Here is a 21,242-nt window from a genome sequence, read left to right as displayed (position 1 = left end):
AAACAGGAGCAATGTAGGAGGCAATTTACAGCACACACTGATTTTGGTAGCATAATTATTAATGTGGAATGTATGTTTATTTGTTAAAGAACATTGTTATCAAACTGTTGTGGGTAAAGTTCCACTTTAACTGACAGAATGTCACAAAGACAGGAAATATCGGGAAAGCTCTCCAGTAAAGACACAGGCTTAATGTTGTAAGTACAGCAATTGAAACAAAAACTTTTACCGCTTAATCCACTTTAATTTTTTAGGACTAAAAAACACAAACTCCAATGTAAATGGATATATGAAAAGAACATCTTGGACAACGCATTCATTATATGAGCCAGGGTAACTACCTGAATGAATAAATCTTTTTCAACCCTTACCTGGTCTTCCTCTTCAGGACGTCCTCTATCCGGAGGCAGATAGAAGTCCAGAACAGTGTGAGACCCTAAGCTGATGGTTGTGACTGTGGGATAGTAAAGGGGACCATCCTCGTGAGGCTGAAAGACAAATATTGTATTGTAACTGTATAGAACAGAGGAGGTTATGATGTTATCAAGAGTACGTACTCACTACATGTTAAAGCACACGCAATCTGTATGTTATCAAGAGTAGGTACTCACTACATGTTAAAGCAAACGCAATCTGTATGTTATCAAGAGTATGTACTCACTACATGTTAAAGCACACGCAATCTGTATGTTATCAAGAGTACGTACTCACTACATGTTAAAGCACATGCAATCTGTATGTTATCAAGAGTATGTACTCACTACATGTTAAAGCACACGCAATCTGTAATGGTTTATTGGCTTTAATAGATTACCTAGGCATTAGAAGAGCAGCCTGGAAAATCAGCTCTACTCCTGGGTCGAGTGACCTGAAGCTAACATATTAAGGCAAGTGAACCACAGGGATGTGCATGGTGGGTGGCAACATCACCAGAGCCATCTTTCCCTTCCAATGTTGACTTTGTTGATGGTTCACCCCTCCCCAAGTTGCTGTTGCCTGTTACACAAATGAAGTTTTTTTTTCGGTTCAACTTAGCGGACTGAAAAAAAAAAATGAAAAAACTGGGAGATTGCTGTACAAAACAAGCGATGTTGGCTGCCCCCCTTCCCATCGCAGCTCTTGGCTTTGTCCCTTCCACAAAAGCCAGTCCTTAGACCGGCTTCTGTCAGAACAGCTGTACACATGGTCCGAATGTTGGTTGTTTCCTGTTGAACTGGCCAATATTTGGATGGTGTGTACCCAGCTTATGGCTCCAGAGGACATGACCAGGACAATCCAGGGTATGTGGCTCAAAGTCACAGGCCTGCTAACCTGCTTCTATTTACAGTAGGACATTTGAATGAGTGTCCTCTGCTGTTGATTGTGTAAAAACAGCTACTTCCCAGCAGTTCCAAGAGCTGCTTATGTTTTCGGGAACACTGCAGCCAGGCATTGGCAACTCATTAAACAAGTTTAAAATGAACCTGTACTTTTTCCATGCTATGCAAATCAGCAGGTTTCTTCTACAAAAGGGACTAAATGTATAATTAAAGGCAAAACCTGTGTTTTGGATAGAGTGGAGAAGGATTTGAACCCCTGTGAGGTTTTTACTGCAATCTGTACTCCCATTAGGGAGACTCACCCTCTTTATTTGTTCGGTTTACCAATACCATCGAAACTGAAAAAAAACATATTTTGGGTTGTCCCAAAACATTAATGGAGGGCAACACAAACACATTTTGCACTTTCCAGATGCACATGGTAAACCTCTTTACTAATATTTTTAACCTGTTGCTGCCCATGTAACACAAGTATGGGGGCAAAAGGGTGGGCTTTAATACCCACAACCAATGTTTCTGTGTTCAGAGTGCGATCACTATCAAAGACAGCCCTCAAACAATCAGTAGCCAATGGGACCGGCTCCCAATCATGTGACCACTCAATCACAGTGGTCACATGATTTCTGATCTCCCCCCCAAGCAGAGACACTATTAAAGGGACTCCAGGTTTGGGTGGGAAGGGATTGCAAAATACACTGCAATAATCACTGATGATGTGTAAAGTTCACTAACAAGGAAACAAAACAGAGTTAAGTCTAGTGAACAAACCTACATTACATTATCACTACACTCTCATTCTACATACATTTATAGCACCCTCACCATTATCCCTTCTCCAGGCTTGTATTCATTTACCAAGACGTGATTTGCACAGTTCCCTGCAAACACACCCAGTGAAGAGATTTTGTTGGTGTATGTCTGCAACCAGGGGGGCAACTTCTCGGACACCATGCCTCTGGGATGTGGGAGACCTCCTGCAGGAGAAAAATAATCTTACACAGTGGAATGGACAAGAGCCCTACTGCATAGAAACTGTTATAGAAGGGCCTGGGCTTGCTCAAGCAACCCCACTCATTTAAACCTGATGGCCAACTGGCTCAGGCCTAGAAGATTGCTCAATAACATTAAAAAGCAATGTGCAATAAGCACTGTAAAAAGTGATGTGCCTCCTACATATACTAGAGGCAACCACCATGTGCACAGTCAGGGAACTGACAGCTTGAATCCAACAGGTGCTCACTAACAAAAAGGACAGTATTGTGGCTTAGTAGGTAGTACAGGGACATCACTGGTGCCACAGGTCCTATTATACAGTATAGGCGAATGTCCTGCATGAAGTTTATATGCTAGAATTTGATTTTTTGGGTGTCCATCAGACATTCCAATATCTTCTATCCCAGTAAAGACTGCATTTGCAAACCCACGTGTGGACTACACAGGTAGTGTTACAAGTACCCCATGTCTCAACACAGCCTCTTTCAGTTATTCTGCCTTTTGTTTAAATTCTTGCCAGCAACATAACACCCCAAGCGTTATTAATGTATTTCTATTATTATGAGGTATTCACGTCAAGTCGTCACATGCAAGTCTACTAGGTCCAATGTCATGTGAATCTTTTCTTCCCACAATTATTTCAGGAGACATCACCAAAACATGTCCTCTAGAAAAAAAGGACACAATGTGATCAACTGTGTAAAGATCTAGCTTTGTTATTCACCACTGCAAGTGATATTAGTCAGCATAGCCATTCACTAGCTGTGATATTAAAGCAGTGTAAAACAAAAAAAAAAACAACATATTTATGTATGTGTATATATATATATATATATATATATATATATATATATATATATATATATATTTATTTATTTATTTATTAATTTATTGTGGCAGTGCGGTATCCTGCCACGATGAAAATCAAGGTTATAACCCAGGATTCTCAAGGTTGAGGGGCTCCAGGAAGTTCTCTTAATGCAGAGGAAACTGGTTTGTCAGTTTCCTCGTTGTTTGTAAAGCCCATTTTGGGACCTGGGGCCTGGAGATTTGAAGTGATTTGGGAGAGATGAAATCTCCAATCCTGGGTCCGTGTTTTCAGAACCCCCAGCACACTAATTGCACAGGTGTGTGCAGGCCTTTTTGTAGAGGCCAACCCATGGTTCTGGGCTCCACCCCGGCGGACAGGAGGTCATTGCCCAGGAGTCAGGAGGGCTCCACCTAGGAGAGGTGGGAGCCAGAGCAGCCAGGGGCTGTACAGTTGCAAGAAAAAGTATGTGAACCCCTTGGGATTACGTGGAGTTTTGCATGAATTGGGCATAAAATGTGCTCTGAACGTCATCTAAGTCACAACAATAGAAGAACACAGTCTGCTGAACATAATACTACACAAACATTAGATGTTGCCATGGTTTAATTGCACATAACATGTAAGCATTCACAGTGCACGGAGGAAAAAGTATGTGAGGCCCTAGCTTAATGACTTCTCCCAGAGCTAATTGGAGCCAGGAGTGAGCCAACCTTGACTTCAATCAGTGTGATAATATTGGATGTGTTGCTGACAGCTGTCCTGCCCTTAAATAACACACACCTGTTTTGGGTTTACTGGTTTCAAGAAGCACTGTCTGATGTGAACGATGCCTCGCAAAAAAGAGCTCTCAGAAGACCTACGATCAAGAGTTGTTGACTTGCATGAAGCTGGAAAGCGTTACAAAAGTATCTCCAAAAGCCTTGATGTTCATGTGTTCACAGTAAGACAGACTGTCTACAAATGGAGAAAATTTAGCACTGTTGCTACTCTCCCTAGGCATGGTTGTCCTGTAAAAATGACTGCAAGAGCACAGCACAGAATGCTGCATGAGGTAAAGAAGAATCCCAGAGTGTCAGCTAAAGACCTACAGAAATCTCTGGCACATGGTTTGGGGCTGCTTTGCTGCCTCAGGGCCTGGACGGATTGTTGTCATTGATGGGAAAATGAATTCCAGAGTTTATCAAGACATTTTGCAGGAAAACGTATGACCAGCTGTCCGCCATCTGAAGCTCCGCAGAGGATGGGTGATGCAACAGGACAATGACCCAAAGCATACAAGTAATTCAACAAAACAATGGCTGCAACAGAACAGAATACGCCTTCTGGAGTGGCCCAGTCAGAGTCCTGACCTCATCCCCATTGAAATGCTGTGGCATGACCTTAAGAGAGCGATTCACACCAGACCTCCCAAGAATATTGCTACACTGAAACAGTTTTGTGAAGAGGAGTGGTCCAAAATGACTCCAGATCGTTGTGCAGGTCTGATCTGCAACTACAGGAAACGTTTGGTTGAGGTTATTGCTGCCAAAGGAGGGTCAACCAGTTATTAAGTCCAAAGGTTCACATACTTTTTCCTACCTACACTGTGAATGTTTACATGTTATGTGCAATTAAACCATGGCAACATCTAATGTTTGTGTAGTATTATGTTCCGCAGACTGTGTTCTTCTATTGTTGTGACTTAGATGACGTTCAGAGCACATTTTATGCCCAATTCATGCAAAACTCCATGTAATCCCAAGGGGTTCACATACTTTTTCTTGCAACTGTATATCTGAGAGAGCCAGGAGGCTGAATATTTGTTTTATTTGGATTGATGGTGGATACCCCTGCGTGGGAAACATATTATGTGAGAACTAGCATCAAGGGTAGAGTCTTTTAAAGCACACAGCCACTCGCTTCCTTCTTTTTAGCCCAATTTTATTTTTTGGAAAGTTCCACACAATATGTAGCTTGTCAATCAGCAGCAGAGCACATTTAGTCTTGCTTAAAGCAGAACTTCAGTTAGAATCTCTTTTTTTTTTTTTTTCTTACATGCAGTGGGGCTGTGCGTCCACTGCATAGATTGGCTGCTTGAGGTGAGGACAAAGCTCATTCTCACCTGTTCCGCCAATCCTACGGAAAACCGCACTCCCCCATGTTCCAGCAGTGGACTGTTCATGTCTGTGGAGCATGCATTGAGCATGCTGACATCAAGAACAGCCCATTTACAAGACCGTTGGTCTGTGGGAGGGCAGGAGCCAAAAGGACCACTCTTGTGGTGGGAGGATCGATGGGTCAGGTGAGTGTATCTTAAGTGTCCTCTCCCCTAGAACAAAACAAGCATTTGACCCATGCAGTGTGGGCACAGCCCCAATGGACAGACCAAAACTATTTTTTTCCCAGATTTCTGCTTTAAAGCATGGACAGCACTGTCTCTATTACTAAAACTCACCTACTGTGAGCTGCAGTGTCTGGGAGGTGGAGTGTGACGCACAAATAAAGGATTTTTCTTACTTGTGGGAGCTAAAGAAAGTTTTTTTACTTCAGGCCTGTGCATCAGTAGCTAGACAGCAAATGGATTTGTTCAGACTGTCACACAGGAGCCTTCAGACCAGCTTTAAAGAAGTACTGTTATGAAGAGCATGGAGACCAATGCTGACTTCTCTCTCTGAAAATGACAGTTGTTTGGCTATCGTGCTTATCCTCTTGTTTATTATTATTATACAGGATTTATATAGCGCCAACAGTTTGCTCAAAGCTTTACATTACGGTGGGAGACAGTACATGAGACAGTACAGTAACAATACAATTCAATACAAGAGGGGTTCGAGGGCCCTGCTCCTTGGAGCTTACAATCTAGGAGGGAGGGGATAGTGGTACAGGAGGAAATAGCTGTGGGGGATGGAGTGGTTGGAAGAGTAGAGGAGTTCAGTATTAGCTGAGGATGGGGTAGGCTTCCCTGAAGAGATGGGTTTTCAGAGTGCACCTAAAGGTGTGCAGAGTAGGTGATAATCTGATGGATTGGGGTAGGGAGTTCCAGAGGATGGGGGAAGTCCTGGAGACGAGCATGGGAGGAGGAGACAAGGGAGCTAGAGAGTAGGAGGTCTTGTGAGGAGCGGAGAGTACGGTTTGGGTGATATTTGGAGACAAGATTGGTGATGTAATTTGGGGCAGTATTATGAACTGCTTTATATGTTTACCAAAAACAAGTACGCAAATAAAGGAGTTTGGACATTTTGATGACTTTTCTTGCCATAATACCGGTTTTCAGTCAACACAAAGTACAGCAGTTGGTGGTTCAGCATAACAGCCAGGCAATGAGAATTTTCAGGGGGAGATCAGCAATTGCGGCACCCATATGTCTCGCATGACAAGTTTATTTTAAAGAAAAACCGTACTCTAAAATAAAGGGGCTGAAATCCTTTAAAAATGTTAGTTCCCTCACTATCTCTAGCTTAATTACTTTGAGACACTGGTCTGGAATAGACACATAGATCAGGAATGTCAGGTTAGAGGCAGAACTCCTAATCTGCATACTCCATGACTTCAAAAAGTTTGGTGCTATTGGATCAGCATGAGAGCCAGGCAACCAGTATTTTCAGGAGAAGTCAGCGATGGCAGTCTCTGTCCTTAGTACGGGTTTCCCATGGTGCAGAAAACACAGAAAAGGGGGTTTCTTACTGCCTTTCACAGGCAGACCCTAAGGTATAAAAATGTTATCAAGTTTCTCACAGACACCAGTCAGATTAAAGGATAAATTCACCTTTTGTTCCAACTCTTGCACCTTCTGCCCCCGACCCCTACCAAGTCTCCACCCACACAGCCCTGTCATTCATTCACTGAGTTTTGTGAATGAATGAACTACAAGTCCCATCAGCTGCCACAGCCTTTGACTTGTAGTTCTCAATGGACTGCGAGGGCGTTGGTGAACACTCTCCTAGTTCATTGATTTTTCCTGTCATTCAGTAACCGCCTGCCAGTACGCGAGGTACAGGTACAGACCGCTGACTGAGTGTTTGCAGGATCCTAGCATTGTGCCTGTGATACTGCTGATTGCATGTGCGAGTAAAATAATCTTAAATGCACATTTTTTTTTTTACGTACAAAAAGATATGCATTTATTATTTTTTATTTTTTTTTTTTTTACAAAAAGTGAACTTAGCCTTTGAATTATTCTTTGGGAGTTTGGACCTGATTGGTGACATCATTTTTACAATTGAGGAGCTGTGTGAAATTTAGCTGCAATAGACTCGATAGAACCTACATACTGATTTCACCAACTGCCCAAAAGTTTTCTGTACTTTATAGACTTTCCATCACCAGTAATGTTATAACACCTATTTATTGAAATTGATATTAAAGATAGAAATTGGAGGAGTACAAATGCTAGGACCTAGCTAGTAATATTGCTCACCCCAATTCTGCAATTTCCTCCCAGACAACTGTGTCCATTTTGGCTTTGGAGCATTGTAGACCTAGAAAGACGAGTAAAGTGAGAAGAAATAGCAGTCAACTTAACCACTTGAGCCCCAGAGGATTTACCCCCCTTAATGATCAGGCCTTTTTTGCTGTTTGGCGCTGCACTAATTCAAATGATAATTGCGCGGTCATGCAATGCTGTACCCAAACAAAATTTACGTCCTTTTTTTCACACAAATAGAGCTTTCTTTTGGTGGTATTTGATCACCTGTGCGCTTTTTATTTTTTGCGCTATAAACAAAAAAACCACAAAAATTTTGAAAAAAAACAATATTTTCTACTTTCAGCTATAAAAAATATATCGTAAACTCAAAGTTAGTCATAAATTTAAGCCAAAATGTATTCTGCTACATGTTTTTGGTAAAAAAAATCCCAATAAGTGTATATTGATTGCTTTGTGTGAAAGTTATAGCGTCTACAAACTATGGTATAGATACTGTAATTTATGCCTTTTTTTGCTATACAGCGCTGCACTAACTCAAATGATAATTGCGCGGTCATGCAATGCTGCACCCAAACGAAAATTACGTCCTTTTTTTCACACAAATAGAGCTTTCTTTTGGTGGTATTTGTTCACCTGTGCGCTTTTTATTTTTTGCGCTATAAACAAAAAAAACACAAAAATTTTGAAAAAAAACAATATTTTCTACTTTCAGCTATAAAAAATATATCGTAAACTCAAAGTTAGTCATAAATTTAAGCCAAAATGTATTCTGCTACATGTTTTTGGTAAAAAAAATCCCAATAAGTGTATATTGATTGCTTTGTGTGAAAGTTATAGCGTCTACAAACTATGGTATAGATACTGTAATTTATGCCTTTCTTTGCTATACAGCGCTGCACTAACTCAAATGATAATTGCGCGGTCATGCAATGCTGCATCCAAACGAAAATTACGTCCTTTTTTTCACACAAATAGAGCTTTCTTTTGGTGGTATTTGTTCACCTGTGCGCTTTTTATTTTTTGCGCTATAAACAAAAAAACCACAAAAATTTTGAAAAAAAAACAATATTTTCTACTTTCAGCTATAAAAAATATATATCGTAAACTCAAAGTTAGTCATAAATTTAAGCCAAAATGTATTCTGCTACATGTTTTTGGTAAAAAAAATCCCGTGCATTAGCGGGCAAACTGGCGCTATCTAGGAGGGGCGCTAACACTATCGGAAGTCACCAGTGACACTAATACAGTGATCAGTAAAAATCTGTTCACTGTAATCAATGACACTGGTGACAGGGCAGTGAAGGGGTTAACTGGGGGGGGGAGGGGGGCGATCAAGGGGTTAAATGGGATTTCTGGTGCACTAGCGGGCAAACTGGCGCTATCTGGGAGGGGCGCTAATACTATCGGAAGTCGCCAGCGACACTGATACAGTGATCAGTAAAAATCGGTTCACTGATCAGTGACACTGGTGACAGGGCAGTGAATGGGTTAACTGGGGGGGGGGGGGGAGATTAAGGGGTTAAATGGGATTACTGGTGTACTAGTGGGCAATCTGGTGCTATCTGGGAGGGGCGCTAACACTATCGGAAGTCGCCAGCGACACTGATACAGTGATCAGTAAAAATTGGTTCACTGATCAGTGACACTGGGTGACAGGGCAGTGAAGGGTTTAACTGGAGGGGGGGCGGGGGCGATCAAGGGGTTAAACGGGATTACTGGTGTACTGGCGGGCAATCTGGCGCTATCTGGGAGGGGCGCTAACTCTATCGGAAGTCGCCAGCGACACTGATACAGTGATCAGTAAAAATTGGTTCACTGATCAGTGACACTGGGTGACAGGGCAGTGAAGGGGTTAACTGGAGGGGGGGCGGGGGCGATCAAGGGGTTAAACGGGATTACTGGTGTACTGGTGGGCAATCTGGCGCTATCTGGGAGGGGCGCTAACTCTATCGGAAGTCGCCAGCGACACTGATCAGTAAAAATCGCTTCACTGATCAGTGACACTGGTGACAGGGCAGTGAAGGGTTAACTGGAGGGGGGGGGCGATCAGGGGGTTAAATGTGTCCTAGAGTGTTCTAACTGTAGTGTAGTGCTTGTGTACTCACTTTTTGGATGTCTTCTTCTCTGTCTGGAACGGAATGTGTCCAGACAGAGAAGAATGACATCATATCCTGCCCTGTGTGTATGTCAACACAGGACAGAATAGGACAGGGACCGATCATGTGATTTCAGCCAGAAATCACTGGCTGAAATCTAATGATTGATCCCTCCTGGATCAAATAGTGTCACCCGCGGGTCGGCGGGAGCGCGCGCCCCCTGCCGGCGAAAGTGTCGGGAGCGCGGAACCCGTTTTTAAACGTGGTTTTGCGCTCCACTGCCGCCCTGCACACGTATATACACAGTGGCAGGGCGGCAAGCGGTTAAAGTAAATCTGGAAGTAAAAAAAATGTCCTTAAAATGCATGCTAGCATATATGTTTCCTTTAATAGCAAGCACACACAGGTGCTCACCTAGACCTTTACATGTGTACTAGAGTGCCTTGGTGATGGGGAGGATCAGTTTATGTAAATAATGCCTTCATATGGTAACTGCCCCAGTCTCTGACCACTAAGGCTACCCATCACAGAGATGGCTCAATAGGGAGCTGCAGATGACTGGAGGGGAATGGACAGCACTCAATGTTCGTTTAATAATCGCAAAGAATTTTCCACTTTCATTAAAAGCAAAAAAAATACCCTTCGTTGGCGGTTTTAAGTCAGAGGGAGTTTCACCCCCATCCAGCTTCTGGCCAACCAGCTATTTTGACTGGACTTTAAGATAAATCTTCTAAGCAGACCTTTCTTTAGAGCACCTCATACCTGACGAAGTAAATACTCCTCTTCAGCTTCTGTTATGAAGTCAGGGATGTAATATGCTGCTCGAGGAGCCTGACAGAAGAAAGGAAAGAGAGACACACTTAAAGTGGTAGTAAACTGAGTAACTGCTAAGTCCACTGACAGGCAGGGTTTTTATAATGGAAGAGACCCTAGGCGTCTCTTCTGTCATAACTGTCCCCCCTGCCAGTCAGCGGGTAATGTGATCTGAGATGCACATAAGTAGCTCAGACCACATTTACAGCTCACCCTGTGTGCTGCAGCAATGCGACTCTCGAGTTCGTGAGCAAAAGTGACATTAACCCAGCCCAGCCATTCAAGTAGCCAAAGATATGAAACCCAGAAGGAAGACCATGTGAATATGGAAGCGCTGGGGAAGCCGTGACAGTGCTGCACTGGTGGGCTCTGTTTGTAGGCAAGTCTGTCATAATGTACTGGTATGCAGTGTATGCTAGAATATTGTGACTTAAACCTGCAGGTGTAATGGCTATTTTGGGCCTATAATCATTTTTACCTTCATGAACATTATTGTGAACTTTTGATAGGGGTCTAAGTATAAGCCAGCCTTGGAATTCTCTGGCTGTCATGTTAAATAACACTACAGGGGAATGTGACAAATAGCTCTGGGGGGGATGCCACTTCAAAAGACTCAATTGAGGTGAGGGGGAAGGAAGGCAGCTGGGACTTCCTGTCTTTTTTTCACAGCTGGTGAACTAAACTGACCAGTGTTCTGAGCCCAACCAATGGAGGTTAATTATATGTAGAAGGATGTGAATGTACCTGGGTGGATGGGTGGGCCTAGGAGTGGTCTTTGCAAAGAGTATATAACACCAAAACAAGACTCTCACCCCCCCCTCTCTCTCTCTCTCTCTCTCTCTGGAAGCCCAGTCATCAGGATGTCTGTGTAACGTATTATTCTGTGTATCTTTTCTGTAACTTTCTTTCCTGTAGTTGTCTCTTTGTATTGGTAACATTCTGTATTTACATTGTATTATTACTACTTTTAAAGTTATACCAGCTACATTACATTTTGTTATATTTAATTAACAGCAAGCTTCTTTTCTGTGTAAATAAATTAGATCTTTATTTTTTGCACAGTTGTTATCATTTGGTTTTAACATTTTTGGGAATAGCCACACGAGGATTGGCTAAATTCATGTATAGACAAAAGGTTGTAATCACTTATTACATTTATAATCTTAGATAGAACCAAGGGAATAAGTACGGTAGCAAAACCACCAAAACACAGAGGGGCCCATTATTATTATATTGTAACAAAAACTTTACTACCATGTTACTCAAAGAGCTGATTACCATGCTATCACAGAGAAGGTCTCACAGCACTTTGAAAGATTCTTATTATTATATATCGCCAACAGTTTGCTCAGCGGTTTACAAAATGGAGGTAGACATTATAGTTACAATACAATTTGGTACAAGGGGAAACATAAAATAATCCCAGTGGAGCCTCAAGGCATGTGGGAGAATTAAAAAAAAATATGGGGCCTGTATATGGCCAAATTTTGGCTATCCTTTCTTCAGCTCCAAGCTACAGTCACTCTTGATAATAATGCAGTGATATGGGCAGACAACTAAGTTTTCATTGGCCCATTGGAAAAAAGCTCCTCAATCTACCCATTCATTGGGTAAGTCAACAGCAGGGTCACGGCCTTGAAGATATGCTCACATTCGCCTCATTACACATGCAGGCCATACAATTATTGTGCGCCAGGAACAGATGTGGAAGAGCTAAAGAGTCAAGATGCAGCATAGCACTAAATAATGCTGTTATATTGTTTTTTTTTTAATACGTATTTGTAAGAAAAGTCTCTCAGGCACTTTTTATCTCCTGTTTTACAATGTAACTACACCAAAAATTTTTTGTTTCTGGTTCTGCATGAAATTGGGTAAGAAAGGATCAAGAATGGATCCCCTTCCAGGTCTTACTGCTGTCAAGGAGAAGATCTCTCCAATGAGACAATCATAAATACTTCAGGACAAGAAGGTGTGGGACAATGGAGTTCTAAGCCTAAGTTTACTCAAGAATAAATAAATAAGCACAAGGCACATTACTTGTGGTATCTTGTGCTGCTGTCTCCTCCTTTATTCTCCTCTGACAATTCCAGTGCAGTGGAGGTTAATGGAGTGCAGAGGGAGCTGTAACAGGCACTCCTCAACACTTTCCATCTATGCCCTTCCTTTCTGTCCAGCTCTTCTATTCACAGAAGCTGCCCTATCTCTTCTATGAATGAAACAGGATCTATGAATGGAGGGAGTGGACCTTTCATTTATCTGCCTGTCCTCCATTCACAGATCATCTTTCATTCATAGAAGCTGTAGTACAGCTTCTATGAATGGAGGAGCTGGGTGGAAGGGCAGGCATAGATGGGCACTCTTGATGAGTGCCTGTCACAGTTCTGTTGGCTTCAATAACCCCACACCTGAAGATTACGGAAGCAGGGGTGGGGGGTACCAGAACAGGAATATTTCTACTTCTTGATTTTTTATTTTTTTGCGTAAATTTAAGCTTTAAAACAGACAGGGGTCTTAGTCAGGTGTTAAACGGTGTAGAGGGAATGATTCTATCAGGAGCTGTGTAGGGACTAAGTCTGCAAAGAGGAAAATGTCAAAAGAAGAACATGTAAAATCCAAATGTAACTTGATTCAGTTTATATAAAAATACAACACCCTTTATTTAGAGTTTGATACTGTTAAACACACCTTATACTAGGCTGAAAAAATTGGAGTTATACTGAGAAGGTAATTAAGCTTCTGGAGTGATCATACCACTTACCCCTCAGGAATCTTCCAAATATATGTCCACTACATGTTTTGATCAACAGTACCAAGCCCTTATGAAAGGGCCCCTTAGAATACCCAATAGGCTTTGTATTTTTATAAGAGTTTGAATAAAACTGAAGTGCATCTAAACTCAAGAATACAAATTTAATATATTATATATTACCAGTCATTAGATGTAAAGGCTGCAATAGTTTTATTTTTTTAAGGCTGAGTAAATATTCGGCAAGTAGAGAAAAATAGCAGTTCAATACAGAAATTTAGTGTCCAAACTAAAATCTCAGACTATGTTTTTAGCTTTCCCAGTTCTCTTATGTGGACTAGACAACAGTTTCCCCTAATGCAGGGCTTGAAAAAGCCGCTCGCCAAATGTGAGGAGAAATTCCTCTGTGGCGAGCAGCGATGAAGCATGGAGCGACTGCACCCGCGCTCCAAGCCTCATTGGGAAGCCGAGTTCCGGTTTACAACTTCCGGTTTCCAGCTTCTTCGGCTCCGCTGAGAGGAGACACCCTCTCCACTGCTGCGGGGCACTCGGAGGGACTAGGAGAAAGTACTGTATACAACATGTCATATCACTATAATGGAGTACAGGGGAGCTGGGATATACATTACTGTATACATGTACATGTCATATCACTATAATGGAGTACAGGGGAGGGGGGATATACATTACTGTATACATGTCATATCACTATAACGGAGTACAGGGGAGGGGGGATATACATTACTGTATACATGTCATATCACTATAATGGAGTACAGGGGAGGGGGGATATACATTACTGTATACATGTCATATCACTATAATGGAGTACAGGGGAGGGGGGATATACATTACTGTATACACGTCATATCACTATAATGGAGTACAGGGGAGGGGGGATATACATTACTGTATACACGTCATATCACTATAATGGAGTACAGGGGAGGGGGATATACATTACTGTATACATGTCATATCACTATAATGGAGTACAGGGGAGGGGGGATATACATTACTGTATACACGTCATATCACTATAATGGAGTACAGGGGAGGGGGGATATACATTACTGTATACACGTCATATCACTATAATGGAGTACAGGGGAGGGGGATATACATTACTGTATACATGTCATATCACTATAATGGAGTACAGGGGAGCTGGGATATACATTACTGTGTACATGTCATATCACTATAATGGAGTACAGAGGAGGGGGGATATACATTACTGTATACACGTCATATCACTATAATGGAGTACAGGGGAGCTGGGATATACATTACTGTATACATGTCATATCACTATAATGGAGTACAGGGGAGGGGGATATACATTACTGTATACATGTCATCACTATAATGGAGTACAGAGGAGCTGGGATATACATTACTGTATACATGTCATATCACTATAATGGAGTACAGGGGAGGGGGATATACATTACTGTATACATGTCATATCACTATAATGGAGTACAGGGGAGGGGGATATACATTACTGTATACATGTCATATCACTATAATGGAGTACAGGGGAGCTGGGATATACATTACTGTATACATGTCATATCACTATAATGGAGTACAGGGGAGGGGGATATACATTACTGTATACATGTCATATCACTATAATGGAGTACAGGGGAGCTGGGATATACATTACTGTATACATGTCATATCACTATAATGGAGTACAGGGGAGGGGGGATATACATTACTGTATACATGTCATATCACTATAATGGAGTACAGGGGAGCTGGGATATACATTACTGTATACATGTCATATCACTATCATGGTGTACAGGGGAGCTGGGATATACATTACTGTATACATGTCATATCACTATAATGGAGTACAGGGGAGCTGGGATATACATTACTGTATACATGTCATATCACTATAATGGAGTACAGGGGAGGGGGATATACATTACTGTATACATGTCATCACTATAATGGAGTACAGAGGAGCTGGGATATACATTACTGTATACATGTCATATCACTATAATGGAGTACAGGGGAGGGGGATATACATTACTGTATACATGTCATATCACTATAATGGAGTACAGGGGAGGGGGGATATACATACTGTATACATGTCATATCACTATAATGGAGTACAGGGGAGGGGGGATATACATTACTGTATACATGTCATATCACTATAATGGAGTACAGGGGAGGGGGGATATACATTACTGTGTACATGTCATATCACTACAATGGAGTACAGGGGAGCTGGGATATACATTACTGTATACATGTCTATATCACTATAATGGAGTACAGGGGAGGGGGGATATACATTACTGTATACACGTCATATCACTATAATGGAGTACAGGGGAGCTGAGATATACATTACTGTGTACAGTTTTATATTTTGGACTCTTTATTCTAAAGAAAAATGTAATTTCATAAGCTTTAAGGGGGCGTAGTTGGGGCCGGGCCGGGGGTGGGGTTTGGGGCGGACCTGGGCAAGGTTGGGTGGGGCAACTGGTGGAGAGTAAGTTTTGTGATCGGCTAGTAGGTCTGGACTCGAAATTTTAACCCCTGCCCTAATGTAATGGAGAAGAGGGAAAGGAGAGGTTTTTTATAGTCCTAACACCCGTCCTGTCCCGTCCCACACTGCTCCTCCCTAGATACAGTACAGTGAGCATGGTCACCCTGTAATGCCTGTTAAATGTTTTGGCCTTGGACCCTCTGTTTCTTGGGGAATTTTTACAATAACGCATCGTTGCTCATATGCCAGAAGCACGAGAAATACATTGATGTAATTTCTCAAGGCTAAAGGAACAGAGTCACAAGACATTAGACTGCTTAAAGCAGATAAGAAGTGTTTGTGAGATTGAACTTGTCTAGAAATGTTACATAAGACTGCTTAAATTAGATAAGAAATTGTTTACTTGTTTGAGAAGTTAGAAATCCTTAAATTAAGAGTAGATAAGGAGTTGTTTGTGTAGAAAGAGATGTTTCATTAGGATTGGGGGTACCAGATAAGAAGTTGTTTGTCCGGTAAACTGACTGGGTATGACTCTTACTTCAGGGGACCTTTCTGCTACCTCCTACTGAGGTGGGTGTGGCGCCCGCCCATTTCGGGAAAGTTGCCAGAAGAGCTTAATGGGGTATATAAAGAGAAGCTTGGACATGGTCAGACCAGAAGCCCTCCCATGAGAAAGGGGACGCTCTGACTCCTGCCAAGGCTACATGCGCTCATCGGTCAATCGTGCTTCAAGGCTTCTCCACGATTCCCTGTGCATTATGGTTCTGATAGGGTCTCTTACTTCCCATCTTCCCATAGTTTTGGTAATGTATTAATTCTATGCTGTGACGCTGTCAAAAGATGTGCTTATTTCATGCTGTAATGCTCACATTACTATTGGTGTGTGTTGTTATGCAGATTGTGATGGCTATAAGATATATCCTCCTGTGTGTTGTGTGATAATAAAAGTGGAGATTTTGACAGTGCAAGAATATTGCAGTTGGATTCTGTTATTTCTTGTGGTGCTGAGTGGATGCTGTATGATGTGCCAGGGCAGCTGTACACTTGGTAGCGGGTCTCTCACATGCTTAGAATAATGGTGTAAGTGCTAGTTAATTGTACCTGTGTTGTGACTTGCTCTTGTATCTGTGTGGTGTATGTGACTTGCTCTTGGGGTTTGTATCCAGCCTTGCATTACACACCCTAATACAGGAAGTTTGATATTTGCAGGATTACCTTATCAAGGGAAAAGCCTGAAAAAAAAAAGTAATGCAGTCATCGCAGCTATAGCCCAGCAAGCTGCACTATATTACATTTTTGTTTTTGCATTTGGATATGCTTTAAAATCTGGACTCCACGCATTTTTCTTTTTGCACTTTCCTCCATGCTGACCCAGTGCCCATTCAAATAATAAATACTTATCACTATACCGAACCATGCCCACAATGTAACAAACTTCCAAACTATTGGCACACGATAAATTTAGGTGTACCTGGTTTATGAGTTGAGTCTCCAGACTGGCTGCTGTGAGAGTAGATTGCATTTTCTCCTAAAAAGAGTTCAGATTATGGAAAAGAATAGAATTGAGATTTCCAAGCTAAAAGTCAAAATTAACAATTTACAACCTGTCTAAAGCTCGCAACACACGTTACAATCCGAACATGCAATCTACTTTAGATCTACCAAAAGCTATGCAGTGCAGGTGCCTGCCTGATTGGATATATAAGCTCATATTACATAGTTTTGGTAAATTTAAAGTTGATTGTTCAAAGAATGTATGGTGGCATTGTAACAAGTATGGTGACTATTAGGCTCACCACTTGTTACAATCAAAAAATAAATTGATCAAAATATCAAACTATGTAAGGCCCCTTTCACACGATCGGTCTGCTCGGGTCTTCCTGTCTGTTTTTCAGGTGGACCCGATTGGACCCTCCACTCTCCTCTATAGAGCGGCGGATGCAAACGGACTTGTGTCGCTTACCTCCAATCCAATCTAATAAAAACAAACAGAAGGGGATCTGTCCTCCTCCATCTGGGAGGATCAGACCCACCTACATTCCGTAGAGCAGAGTGGGCTGTGTTCATGTCCGTTCTGCATAGGCAAAGTGGACACAGACTTGCCTGCTCTGCTCCATAGGGGATCAGCAGACAGACCCTCTGCTGAGCAATCAGATTCTGCTCTGTGTGAAGGGGGCCCAATTATCACCTAGGTGAAAAATGGGGAAGATCAAATGGACTTCGCCAGTGGAAAAAAAAATGTCCAACTGTAAGAAAGAGAGGGGAGGAGGAAAGGCAACATGACATATTTTAGGGTTAAGGCCCACTTTAAAGTATTGAAGCAAGAGAGAGTGAGATGACAGTAACATTTCTGGAAGGAGACAAAATCATTGGCAGTCTACATGAATGATTTAGGTTTAACCACTTGGCCTCCAGAGGATTCACTCCCCTTCCTGACCAGGCCTCTTTTGCGATATGGCGCTGCGTTACTTTAACAATTGTGCGGTCATGCAATGCTGCACATAAATTAAATTTATGTCCATTTTTCCCCACAAATGGAGCTTTCTTCTGGTGGTATAAAAGATAATCCAGTGCAACTTAGGGTGTGGTTGCCATTATCCCTATTTACATAATAGAGAGAATAGTATCTTACATTTTTTGTGGGACTTTTAAGGCAACCTTGGAATATATACAAAACAATCAAATCTTTAAAAGATTGACATTTTATTGAACACATTAATACAAATCAAATGAACAACACATATTGCACCAATACAATATAATGATTCTTATCAACATATTTGCTTTACAACGTTTGTAGTTATTGCAGTAGATGACTATTGATATCCTCTAAAGCTGATTTCGATCTTGCAGCCTCAATTTTTATACTACAAGGACATTCAGCCTAAATCCAATGCATTTTGATTACTTTAATACAGATTCTTCCTCAGGGAAAGGATACCACTCTAAAACAGTATAATTAATCCTTCATACATATGTTCTATGTACATACCACCAACAGGGTGGATTTGATTTAAATCAAACTGATTTAAATCACGATTTAAATCACTAGTCAGTAAGGCTTGATTTAAATCCTAGTTTTCTACATAAAGACTAATTCTTGCTGGTATAACTTTAATATGCAAGTAGATGAAGATTTTTAGAATAACAACTTTTCATATTAGTTTTTTTATCCCCAGTTTAATAGGTTAATCATTCATATTTGGACAACTTTTCTGCTGTACTTAGGAAGGAGAAAAATAATCATTACCTTAATAATAATTTAAATAGATTTATTCAACTGAAATAATAACATTACAGCATATGTTATTTGCTTAAACAAACATCCATGTTTGTTAACTAATTTGGCTAAACAAAATATATATATTTTAAGAAACTTAGACTGTCAGCCCCTTCCTCCTCACACTTAGTTTCACTTTCTTCTTGTGCAGATCTATTCCACTCCAAACAATCAGAAAAATATTGTTTCTATTCTGTTCACTGAACTTCTTGAAACTTAGCACTGAAGGGGTTGATTCTGTATTCATAGGTTTGTAGAAGTTAGGATTAAGGTCTTTTTCTTAACTCTGTTCATGTTATAACATTTTTGCTGTGAAGAAGAGGCATGTGATCTCCGCTGAGTCAAATTCAGTTTTTAGAACTGCAAAGTAAACCAAACATCTGTGATAATAACTTGTAGGCAGAGAAACTGCCCAATAATCTTACAAAAACCTCTGGAAGAGCATGACATTGTGAATGGATTCATGGAATTTATTTACCAAAAAAATTAAACATATACAGCCTTATTCTACATAATTAAAAAACGAATCTTTATTTCATGATGGAATAACCTTTGGATGGTAATATATTTTCCTCAAAAAGCATTTTATTTAAAAAAATCTGATTTAAATCAAAAAAATCAGATTTAAATTTAAAAAATCCGATTTTTTTGATTTTTTAAAAAAAATCATTGATTTTTATCCACCCTGACCACCAATATCGATCAAAAAAGATGCTTTGCTGTGTTTGAGGAATAAGTGTCCCCCATGGGATGAGGTCATCGTTTGACATACAGGAACCACAAGTGCCACATCACAGATACTGTTATAACAAAACGTATATCAATTAATATAATATTATATATATTGATGTCTTGAAAATATGACAAGGCATCAAGCGTATCTTAGAGGATTCATGTGCTTATAATAATCACCTTTATCCAATATTAGTGGGGACAGAGGATTCATAAATCCTCATAGTGTATATCTTATAAACACATGTATGAAGGATTAATTATTGATAATTACTGTTTTAGAGTGGTATCCTTTCCCTGAGGAAAAATCTGTATTAAAGTATTCGAAATGCATTGGATTTAGGCTGAATGTACTTGTAGTATAAAAATTGAGGCTGCAAGATCGAAATCAGCTTTAGAGGATATCAATAGTCATCTATTGCAATAACTACAAATGTTGTGAAGCAAATATGTTGACAAGAATCATTAAATTGTATTAGTGCAATATGTGTAGTTCATTCGATTTGTATTAATGTGTTAAATAAAATTTCAATCTTTTAAAGAATTGATTGTTTTGTATATATTCAAAGGTTGCCTTAAAAGTCCCACAAAAATGTAAGATACTATTCTCTCTTTCAGTGGAATTTAATCGCCTCTGCGTTTTTTAATGTTTTGTGCTATAAACAAAAAAAAGACCAACAATTAAAAAAAAAAAAAACACAATATTTTTTACTTTTTTCTATAAAATATATCCAGTAATAAAATTTTAAAAATCAAATTTCTTCATACATTTAGGCCAAAATGTATTCTGCTACATATCTTTGCTAAAAAAAATTCCCAATACATGTACATTAATTGATTTTCATGAAAGTTATAGTGTTTACAAATGGCGGTATACATATTGGAATTTTTTTTTACTAGTAATGGCGGCGATCAGCGACTTATAGAGGGACTGCGGTGGGCATTCTGACACTGTGGGGAACGGACTTGGTGTCACTGACATCCCCAGTGACACCAATACAGTGATCAGTGCTAATAAAAAGCACCGACACTGTACTAATGACACTGGGCAGGAAGGGGTTAACATCTGGGACGATCAAAGAATTAACTGTGTGCTGTTGTACATTATGTGCTGTTTTACTTGGGAGATATATTGCTTTGTATTTCTCTGCTATGCAGAGAAATACAAAGCAGCATGTCCTTGCTGGCAGGAGAGAGACCGGTGTTGTTTACACACAGGTCTCTTCCCTGTCAGCGTTCCCCGATGATCGCTGGGTGCTGGCGGGGAATCTCCGGCCGGGACCTGGTAATTGACATCCGTTGCCGCCAATGGTGGCACGGGTAGTGCGGCGTGCACATGTGCGTGCGCCTCCTACCCAGACATAAAAATCACATATATATATATATGTGATTTAGTGCAGCCCTGCAGCAGTAGTTCTACTATAGAGTGGCGGGACAGCGGTTAATGAGACCTGTCAAGTGAAAAACAGGCAGGTTCGACATTGCTGCCACTCCAATCTAAAATGCTAGTTACCGGTCTGTCATGC

General features: G+C 40.7%; 1 protein-coding gene across 2 annotated transcripts in view; it reads right to left on the bottom strand.

Moving 5' to 3' along the window:
• The window catches only part of ALKBH6 (alkB homolog 6, nucleotide demethylase), a 41,600-nt gene that overhangs the window by 11,557 nt on the left and 8,801 nt on the right, over positions 1 to 21,242 (bottom strand). For both annotated transcript variants that reach the window (XM_089658199.1, XM_089658200.1), the window contains exons 2-6: positions 17,176 to 17,232; positions 10,387 to 10,455; positions 7,520 to 7,580; positions 2,142 to 2,293; positions 372 to 488 (exon numbers count right to left, since the gene is read on the bottom strand). In XM_089658199.1, coding sequence (XP_089514325.1) covers positions 372 to 488; positions 2,142 to 2,293; positions 7,520 to 7,580; positions 10,387 to 10,455; positions 17,176 to 17,232 — 456 coding nt within the window. The remainder of the gene's footprint in view (positions 1 to 371; positions 489 to 2,141; positions 2,294 to 7,519; positions 7,581 to 10,386; positions 10,456 to 17,175; positions 17,233 to 21,242) is intronic.

This window comes from Staurois parvus, unplaced genomic scaffold, assembly GCF_062004578.1.
Source record: "Staurois parvus isolate SC_StPar_1 unplaced genomic scaffold, SC_StPar_1.0 ptg001058l, whole genome shotgun sequence".
Lineage (NCBI taxonomy): Eukaryota > Metazoa > Chordata > Amphibia > Anura > Ranidae > Staurois > Staurois parvus.
This window is presented reverse-complemented; position numbering and strand designations above follow the sequence as displayed.